The sequence below is a fragment of the Neophocaena asiaeorientalis genome, unplaced genomic scaffold (assembly GCF_003031525.2).
Source record: "Neophocaena asiaeorientalis asiaeorientalis breed wild unplaced genomic scaffold, Neophocaena_asiaeorientalis_V1.1 scaffold46, whole genome shotgun sequence".
Classification (NCBI taxonomy): Eukaryota; Metazoa; Chordata; class Mammalia; order Artiodactyla; family Phocoenidae; genus Neophocaena; species Neophocaena asiaeorientalis.
The window spans coordinates 1,275,676-1,286,168 of NW_020175393.1; the positions used below are offsets into that span (position 1 = coordinate 1,275,676).

Here is a 10,493-nt window from a genome sequence, read left to right on the forward strand (position 1 = left end):
GGAGCGCAGACGGCTGGAGACTGCCTACCTCTCCTCCTCCCCAGCGGTGGAGCCCTCGTAGGGGGTCTGTGCCCGGTCACCATGACGACGCTGACGAATGCCCAGAATAAAAGCAAAACGTGGGAACTGAGTCTGTATGAGCTCCACCGGACCCCTCAGGTGACAGGGATTCTCCCTTTACAACTTACTCCTTTTCCCCAGACCCCTCCATCCCCAGACCCCCATCTCACAGCCTCTTCCATTTCTTGCCCCATTCTGCCCGATTTCACACTCCTTGGCCCTACCTTTGAATTACCTTAATCTTTCAAAGCGTTTTCACATTTATCTCATTTAATCCTCAAAACAGACGTGCCAGAGAGATAGAGCAAGTATTACTATCTTCATTTGAAAGATAGTAAACAGGCTGAAATTACCTTCCCCGTTCCTCAGGTCCGCATCATAGGTCAGTGCATTTAAGACTCATCTTGGGAGTTTATTAAAAATGGAATTCCCGCTGGCCCTACCTGTAACATTGTGATACAGTAAAGGGATGCTTTTTTTTTTTTTTTTTTTTTTTTTTTGGAAACCCGTGTCCCCTGCATCCGCAGGCTGACTCTCAACCACTGTGCCACCAGGGAAGCCCCAGAATCTGCATTTTTAACCTGCATCCTAGGGGATTCTGATATAGGTAGTACCAGGACTGCACTGTAAGAAATTCTGTTGACCAAGTAAGTCTTCCACAGATGGAAAATCTGTGCCACGCCCATCCCCAGGCCTATCACCAAACCTCAGATCCTCCTATTCCAAAGCTCCTACTCTTAGAATTCCCAATTTCCTCAAGTGGCCAACGTGAGGTACCCAGATTCTGACATCTCACTGTATTTCTCAAGACTCCAAGTTCATGGACCACTTGTTTCTAAAACCCCTTTCCCCCCAACCCACCCACCACCTTTCCACTCATCGACGCCTCCAGGAAGCCATCATGGATGGCACAGAGATTGCAGTTTCCCCTCGGTCACTGCATTCAGAGCTCATGTGCCCCATCTGCCTGGACATGCTGAAGAATACGATGACAACCAAGGAGTGCCTCCACCGATTCTGCTCTGATTGCATTGTCACGGCCCTGCGCAGCGGGTAACAGGAGGGACAGGTTTGAGATGGGGGGAGGGGGACAAGAGTTGGACCTTCCATGCCCTGGTGACTGACTCCTCAGGGCCTCCTTTCTCCCACACCAGGAACAAGGAGTGCCCTACCTGCCGAAAGAAGCTGGTATCCAAGCGGTCTCTGCGGCCAGACCCCAACTTCGATGCTCTGATCTCTAAGATCTACCCCAGCCGGGAGGAATATGAAGCCCACCAAGACAGGGTGCTCATCCGCCTCAGCCGCCTGCACAACCAGCAGGCACTGAGCTCCAGCATTGAGGAGGGGCTGCGAATGCAGGCCATGCACAGGTTCGGGGGCCACGAAGAAGGTGGCAGCGGTGCTGATGGGACAGATCCGTGGGTCAGACTCCTGGGCTGTCTTTGCTTCTAAGCCTCAGCATCCTGAGTGCTGATCACAGTCTAACTGTCACGCCTGGAGGTCATGGATGTAAACTGTAGCTTGTACTACTGTTCTTAAGGAAATAGCTCATCTTCTAACTTTCTAGAAGTTAGAACAGTAGAGTGCTTTTTGAGCATGAGCTCTGAGTTCACACTGCTGGGAATTAAATCACCTCCTAGTCCAGCATCACTCAGTCTTTAATGTGTATCCAGATTACCTGAGAGTCTTGTTAAAAATGCAGATTCTGATTCAGTAGGTCACAAGTTGGGCCTGAGATTCTGCGTCTCTATAAGGCTGTGCTACTGGTTCTTGGACCACGCTTTGAGAGGCAAAGAGACTATGGTCTCAAACTAGTTATTTAACCTCTCTAAGCCTCAGTTTCCTCAACCATAAAATAGAGATGATATAATTACCTGTGTCCGTAGGATCTGTATAATTTGAGGCAATCAGTGCAAAATACTTAACAATGTGCTTAGCATGTAGTCAGTATGTAATAAATATTAGGTATCATCATTAAGATTTCCCTGATCTCTTAATTCTCTGAAGTTTAAAATCTAAACCCCTTATCCTTGGTGCTTTCTAACCTCAACCACTTGTTTCCACAGGGCCCAGCGTGTGAGGCGGCCGATGCCTGGGTCAGATCAGACCACAACGATGAGTGGGGGGGAAGGAGAGCCTGGGGAGGGAGAGGGGGATGGAGAGGATGTGAGCTCAGACTCCGCCCCTGACTCTGCCCCAGGCCCTGCTCCCAAGCGACCCCGTGGAGGGGGCGCAGGGGGGAGCAGTGTAGGGACAGGGGGAGGAGGCGCTGGTGGGGTGGGTGGGGGTGCCGGTTCTGAAGACTCTGGTGACCGGGGAGGGACCCTGGGAGGGGGAACCCTGGGCCCCCCAAGCCCTCCCGGGGCTCCCAGTCCCCCAGAGCCAGGTGGAGAAATTGAGCTCGTGTTCCGGCCCCACCCCCTGCTCGTGGAGAAGGGAGAATACTGCCAGACTAGGTGAGAGCTTCGTCCTTCCCCAGACCACTGAGAAACCAAAGGTCTCATGATCTTCCATCAGAATTGGGCTTCGCCCAAACCCAGAAAGAATCCCTAACCCAGAGGCCCTTTGGGAAATCCCCAACTTCCCTTCTCCATTTGAGGCTTCCTGTGCCCTCAACCTGCCCTCTCTCCCACTCCAGGTATGTGAAGACAACTGGGAATGCCACAGTGGACCATCTCTCCAAGTACTTGGCCCTGCGCATTGCCCTCGAACGGAGGCAGCAGCAAGAGGCGGGGGAGCCAGGAGGGCCTGGAGGGGGCGCCTCTGACGCCGGAGGACCTGATGGGGGAGGTGGGGAGGGTGGGGGTGCCGGAGGAGGTGACGGCCCTGAAGAGCCTGCCTTGCCCAGTCTGGAGGGTGTCAGCGAAAAGCAGTATACCATCTACATCGCCCCCGGGGGCGGAGCTTTCACGGTGAGAGCCTCTGAGGGCAGCGGTGTGAGAGGAGAGGAGGGAGAGTGGCCTGGGGACGCAGAACCGAGATCCTGACCTCCTAACTGACCAGCCCTCTTCTCCCTCTGCATCTCCCATCTCTCCCTTCTCTGTCCATCCTTCTTCCCCATCATCCGTGTCCGTGATTTGCCCCATTTATTATTCCTTCTTCCTTTCTCTTTTCTCCTCTCATTCATTTCCTTTACCATCTTTCCCAACTTACTTTCCTCTTCCCTCTCCTCTCCCATCCACCACCTCTGTAGACACTGAATGGCTCTCTAACCCTGGAGCTGGTGAATGAGAAGTTCTGGAAAGTGTCCCGACCACTGGAGCTCTGCTATGCCCCCACCAAGGATCCAAAGTGACCCCTCAAGGGGACAGCCAGGGGATGGGGACCATGGGGTGTCCCTGAGTCCTGGCCCACCACCCAGCTTCTTTGTCCCCCAGAGCCCCCCAGCCCGGCCAGCCAGCAAGAGGACACAAATGAGGACAAGTGGCTTTTATACAAAGTATCTATATCAGATTCTTCTATATTGTACAGAGTGGGGCCTGTGCCCCCATCTACTGCCTTTTCTATTGCCCCCAACCTCCCATCCATGCAAGATGTTGGGAAGGGTGAAGAGCCCTTCCCTTCATGCCCTTCTACCAACAACAACAAATTTGCTTTTATTCCTCTTTGAAACCTGTGGTTTTGTGTCTCTTTATCAGGGGGTTCCTAGAAGGAGAGGAAAACAAAGATCGGGGAGGGAACCCTAGAAATCATGTAGAATCAGCCTTGGAAATGGGGAGGAAATGTCAAAGGGTATTCACGGTGTGTAGATCCCATTTTCCTGAACCTTCAAATCAGCAAATGTGAACGAAAATTGGAAGGACCTGTGAAGCTGTAAGAGACAGGGTGGAGAGCCGAGAGGTGTGAAGTCAGATCCCAAGATTTCCCCCTATGACCTGAATGCCCAGGCTGAGATCCCGGGTTTCAATACCACAGGGAAAGAAGGAAAGTGGCTCAAGAGGGTGATACGGCAGGCCCGAGATGTTTGGAAGGGGTGCAATTCCTCGTCCCTGCGAGAAGCTGGTTTCTAAAGCTGGAGAGAAAAGGCGTGGATGGGGGGAGGGCTGCGAGAACCTCCCTGCACATATCCCGCCCCCGGGTAGCCTCCCGAAGAAGACGGGCAGGGCCAGGGACTACAGTTCCCAGGAGCGAGCGAGCCGGTCGGTGCCCGCCGAGCCGCGGGGCCGAGCGGAGGGAGGGCTGCCCGGGAGTTGTAGTTCTGTGCCGGTCCCGGCGGCAGCGGAGAGCCCAGGTGGGGGCATCCAGTAAAGCGCTCGCTGCTCCGCACCCCCAACGCCTCGAGTTCCGCGGGCGGGGCCCAGGGTCAGGGGCCCACGTAGCGCGCCACGCCCCGGCGAGGTGGAGAGGATCGCCTCCCCAGGAGGGACTGACGCTGCCTCCCGCCACCCACTTTGGCCTCTCTGCCCCTCACTTCCTGTTTCCGTTGCCCTTCGCGCCCCCACCCCACTCCGCCCCAAATTCCCGTGGCTCGCTCAGTCTCGGGCCTCCCGGCTGAGGAGTCAGCCTCGGCGTCAGACTCGCCGGCCCGAGGGCACCTCACTCCACGCTTGGCGTTTCTCGTTTGCTGCCCGTCGTCCCTTTCACCCTCAGTACGACGGACGCAGGGGGTACCCTCCAGCCCAGGTGACCGGGCGCCCACCCCCGAGACCTCTCGCCCTGTGGAAATAGACAACACCCACTTCACCCTCGTAGAAGCCCCTTTCTACCCCCGCCTGCCTGGATCCCCGATCCTGGCTCCCCTTTTCTCCCACCCCAGGCATCCACGGGGGCGACGCTCCCGGGATGTGAGGGCGGGAGGAAGGTGGGCGTCGCTCTCGGAGTTTCAAGGGAGAGAAAACGATGGCGAGGAGTTGCGGGAGGTACCGAGGTGGAAGCCGAAGAGTCTGGAATGAACCCGGCTTCTCTTCTGGTTCCAGCGGCTGCCCGGAGCGACACTTCCTCACTCTCCTCGTTCTCGCCAGCCCTACCCGACCCGGTGGCCCTTCTGCCTCTCCCCCCGCCCTCTGGCTTCGCTCTGGAGCCGCCTGCGGGCCTTGGTCCCCGGTCTTTCCTCTCCTAGGGCCCCAGTCCACACCACGGCCCACCCTCTCCGCCGTTCCGCTTCTCACGCTCCTCCTCGGACCCCTCTCTGCTGCCAGTGCTCTGTCGCCCTCCTCTGCCCCCGAGACGCTGAACTTCGTAGGCTGCCTGTTTCTTTAGATGGCACCGTGTGAGTGACATACAGAACTGTTGCTCCAGGTCCATCTCCCCTGCCCACAACAAAGAAAAAATGACTACCTGACCTGACCAGGCGTTCCCCTTCCCCAATGCTGGCAGAAGGGGGCGGGGGTTGCTCCAATTCTGTTCCACCCCCACTCCCTGAGATAGCTCCCCAAGTCTTTCAGCCTCTGTCAGTGAAGCCTGCACCTATGGGTGAGGCAAAGTGAGAGACACAAAGTATACAAAAGGGAACCTGATTATTTTGTTGAGAGACAAGATACAGAGGATAAAAGGAGAGTACCCAGAGGAGCAAGGTGGAGAAAGAAAGACATTAGGTTCAGACTGATCGGGGTCCAAATCTCCACCTCGCCACTTAGAAACAACACGACCTCACATAGGAAAGGGACTTGCGAGGTGGGGCCCGCAGTTGTGTATTAACAAGCCCTCCATGTGAATCTGATGTGCTCGGGGCCCAGAACCCCTGCAGTAGATGCTCTGGTCCTTACAGTGAATGACAAGTGTCCCCTTGGAGGGATGCCAGGCCTCAGGGCAAGGGCATCACTGGAAGCTGCAGGGTGGTCAGGAAGAGCTTCTCAGAGGAGGTGCCACCAGGCTGGATGGACGGGAGGGAAGAAGGAAGTAGGTGGGGGGCCTGTGGGGGAGGGGAGCCTCTCTCTCTGTTAGTCTTCCCCTCATTTTATCTCTTGGTCCCCAAACCGTAGCAGATTATGTGTCTAAGTGCAGAAGCTGAGCCCCAGAGCCCAGGACCAAAGGAGACCCCTGCCCAGGTGACGCCTAACCCTGAGGGCTTGGTTGTCACTCAGCTGCCCTCAAAACCCTGGCAAACTGCTAATGAGAAAGTTGTGCCCTGGGTTCCTCAGGGCGGGGCTCAGCCTGCCTGTGCCACCTTGGTCTCTCTGCCTCCCCCTCCTCCTGGCTGCTCTCACCTTCATCCCCCTCCCCCACAGGCTGGGAGCCAAGGCAGAGGAGAAGGAGAAGGCAGGACAGACCTCCAGCTCCCCATCTACCCCTTGACCCCTCTGCTGTCACAGCTGACCCTGTCCCACGTCCCTCCCAGCAGCCCCTGCCCCAACCCCAAAGCCCTTTTCTGGCCTGGACTGTGGAGCCTCCTTTTGTCATGCTCCCACCCCTCCCAGCACCGCCTGGTCCATTTGAGTGAGAGGCCCTTTCCCTGCCCCCAGTGTGGGAAGTGCTGCAGCCACGGGGCCACCTGACCCTGCCCCTGCACTCCCACACAGGTGACAGGCCCTATGGCTCTGGCCTCCATGGCTGTGGCTTCACTCAGAGCCCCCTTCTGCTTTGACAACCGTCCACACCCAGTGGGAAGGACAGGGATGAACAGAGCGGGCCGCCAACCCCGCAGCACTCCAGGAGGGCAGCCCTGGGGACAGACTCCCTCCACAGTCGGAGTGACTTGCCTCTTCTGTGGGAGGCATAATGGGGCACGGCTCCCTGACCTACCCCATCCCCACCAGAGTCACCACATTAGGTGATCAGAGTGTCTCACCGGGACCTACTCAGGGCTGGAATGGCCAGGTCCACCTCACTTCTAGTCCACAATCTAATCCCCCAGGAAAAGAGCTTTTCCTGTTTCTTAGAAAGGAATCTGTACTTCCAATCTCCTGTCCTCCATCTGAGAAGTTTAACCAGGCTGCCTGAGACCTACTGCCATCACGGACGGATCAGATTTCCTGGGATTTTCTTGAAGGGATTTTTTAAAGAGATAACTGAATCCCCAGAGATCTCCATGACAACCCCCACCATCAAATTCTAGTTGCCCACAAATCCCACCCAACCCCATCACTTCCCCCAGAGGCCGCTGGGTGCTTCTTGCCTCCGGTGCTAAAGCTACACCCAGCACCCCATTGGATGAGGCCATCTCCCTGTGCCCAATCCTGGACCCACAGGCCCTGTTTCAGGGCTTTCTGTGACCTTCACTGCATTTCACGCTAAGAATAAAGCCCAGACGGAGGCTGCTCTTTCCAGCAGCACCATGGGCCTCTTATTGAAAGGTGAAAATAGGCAGAGGCATGTATCCAAGGAGAAGGAAGGGAAATGGAGGAGATGGAGACCAGTGGAAGAAGCCAAGGGAGATTGGGGGAGAAAGTGGGAGTTTCTGGGTGTGGAAAAAGTAGAACAGGGCTGTGTGGGAGAAGACAAGAAACACCTGGCCAGTACAAGCACTTCCTTGCATTTGCACTTCTTCCGCAAGATTCCTCACTCACTATCTTCTTCATGTGCTGGGAAACTGGTTTTGAACAAGAGTCAGCAGGGAGTCCTGCGGAGCGTCCCCTCCAGGTTGGCACCCTGGGGCCCAGCGTGGCCCCGAGGATGGCACCGTCGTCATTCACTCTTGAAGGAGGTTCTGCTAGGGAAGTTTCCCCCTTGGGCGGCCCCTGCAGTAAATTTACTGTTATTGTTCATGTTCAAGGATAAGGGAGACCTTAGTTCTTGTATTAACTTCCCCCAAAGAAAACGCTTTAGAACTGGGCAGATTTCTCCCGATGATGTATCGGAGAGGCTGATTATTGCCACATGCAGGAAGGGATGAAAGAACCTCTAAGGTAAAAGGATCACTTGGGAGACCGCTGGTCAGTTTCACCCTTTCAGAAACTATGTATTGAGTCCACCATGTGTCAGCACTGTTCTAGGACCTGGGTACCACAAACAGGTGTGTGATGTGGCCCCGCCTTTGAAGCATGTGATCTCAGGTGTTCGTGGTGAGCATTTCAATATTGAATCCAGCATCTAGTCCCAACGAGTGTATCCACTATAATATCTCTCAAGCCTGTCCACTCTTCTCCATCCCTCCACCTCCCTGGGCCAGCCACCACTTGGACTGTCTGGCTCTTCTCTGAATCACTGAGATCACTGGAGAGGCCGGAAAGACCTTCTCTGAAACAAGAGGCATGCCTGAGTAAGAGAGACCTTTCTGAAATGCAAATCTGATGGTTTCAGGCACCCTGCTGAAACACAGTCAATGGTTTCCCACCGACCTTAAGTTAAAGACCCAAGTCCTTAACCTGGCCTCTAAGGCCCCTTGGGGTGTGGCCCCACCGGCCTCTCCAGCCTCACCTCCCACTACTCACCCCTGTCACTCCCTAGCGCTCTACTCCACCGTGGCATGCTTCCTCCCGCAGGCTGGGCCCTCCACCCGAAAGGCTTCTTCCATTTCTCTTTTAAGTTAGCTCCTGTGCATTCTTCAGATCTCAGCTCCTTTACCACATCCTCAGGGAAGGTACTCAGACCTTCCTTTCGGGTCAAATTCCCCTCCTCTGAGCTCCCACACCAAGGCGCACTCTTTCTCCGAGGTACTGTGTGTGGTCGCAGATCTGTGTTTCTTGGGGATTACTCGATTGGTGTCTGGCTCCCCATGGAACGTAAGCTCCCTGAGGGCAGGAGCCAGGACTGCTCACTCTTGTCATTCCCTGGACCCGGAACTGGACACTCTTGAAGATGGAGTTGAAATATTGGTTGAAAGGATGCATGCATGCCTGGATCTGGGGCAGGGGACACATATTTCAGGATCTCAGGATGGATTGAGGCCGTGATTCTCCCTCCAAAAGCTGCAGCCCAGGAGTCCCATATGTCATTTCCTTAACACCATTCCTTCCTCCACGCTTCCTGGCATTGTCCGTCTACGGTTGAGCCTCCGTCCCAGACTCCTCCACCTTGCCCATGAGACCCCTTCTCCCTTTGACTTCCTAATGCCCCTTCCTGGTTTTGCCTCCTTGGCTTCAGAAGGCAGCATGGAATAATATGGCAACAGTGGAGGATTCAGAACCAGAAATCTGGGTTCAATAACGAGGTAAAAGGATTAGCAGTGTGACCTTCAGCTGGCTTTTAAACCACTCTGAACCCTAGCCTTCTTATCTGTAAAATGGGAACAACTTCAGAATCAAGCAAGATGGAGGATGTGGAAAATCTAAAAGCACCATCACCTAGAAATACTGATAAAAAGGAAAAAAATTAAACATATAACTGAGTTCTCAAAACGAAAGTAAAATCCCAGGTGCTAGAAACAAAGAGAAGACTGAAAGCCAGAGGGTGAGCTGACTGTAACTACGGTTACTAGGAGGGGGCTGGGAAGGAACAGGTTCTGTCAACCTGTTCTGTTTCACCAGCCACCCAGAGACAGATGAGGCCTCAGTCCTGAACAGGTGGGGAAATTAGATGAAAGACAGCCAAAGTTGACTCAAGAAGAAATAGAAAGCCTGACAGCTCTATAAATTCTAATAAATTGAATGAGAAATTTTAAGTACACACACACACACACACACACACACACACACACACACACACACACACTACACAAATGGCTTTATAAGTATATTATTCTGCTAACTCTTCAAGGAACTGTTTATTTATTTATATAGACCGTCCCCAACAATGGAAAAAGAGGACCAATTGAACTTATAAGATTGAAAATCCTAAATGAAATATTAGCAAACTGAATCCAATGGAGTTTGTGCAAGTGCATGTATATATGCATGTGTGTATGTGTGACCAAGCAGAGTTTATTCCAGGAATACAAGGATGGTCTACTTTAAAAAATCTGTTAATGATATTTACAGCATTGACATATTAAAAGGAAAAAATATGATTGTCCCAATATGTAGAGATGCACCACACACACACACACTACCCAAATGGCTTTATAAGTATATTATTCTGCTAACTCTTCAAGGAACTGTTTATTTATTTATATAGACCGTCCCCAACAATGGAAAAAGAGGACCAATTGAACTTATAAGATTGAAAATCCTAAATGAAATATTAGCAAACTGAATCCAATGGAGTTTGTGCAAGTGCATGTATATATGCATGTGTGTATGTGTGACCAAGCAGAGTTTATTCCAGGAATACAAGGATGGTCTACTTTAAAAAATCTGTTAATGATATTTACAGCATTGACATATTAAAAGGAAAAAATATGATTGTCCCAATATGTAGAGATGCACCTGGATAAAGTTTAACACTAATGATTTAAAAAACAAATCTAGCGGGCTTCCCTGGTGGCGCAGTGGTTGAGAGTCCGCCTGCCAATGCAGGGGACACGGGTTCGTGCCCCGGTCCGGGAAGATCCCATATGCCGCGGAGCGGCTGGGCCCGTGAGCCATGGCCGCAGGGCCTGTGCGTCCGGAGCCTGTGCTCCGCAACGGGAGAGGCCACAAGAGTGAGAGGCCCGCGTACCGCAAAAAAAAAAAAAAAAA

General features: G+C 53.3%; 1 protein-coding gene across 1 annotated transcript; it reads left to right on the plus strand.

Annotated features, from left to right (window-relative positions):
- Positions 1-40: 40 nt before the first annotated feature.
- RING1 (ring finger protein 1) lies at positions 41-3,672 on the plus strand. The gene is made up of 6 exons (XM_024766388.1): positions 41-159; positions 953-1,113; positions 1,215-1,430; positions 2,127-2,516; positions 2,699-2,972; positions 3,254-3,672. Exons 1-6 carry the CDS (start codon positions 82-84, stop codon positions 3,353-3,355), a joined length of 1,221 nt encoding a protein of 406 aa, XP_024622156.1. The 5' UTR covers positions 41-81; the 3' UTR covers positions 3,356-3,672.
- The last annotated feature ends 6,821 nt before the right edge of the window (positions 3,673-10,493 follow it).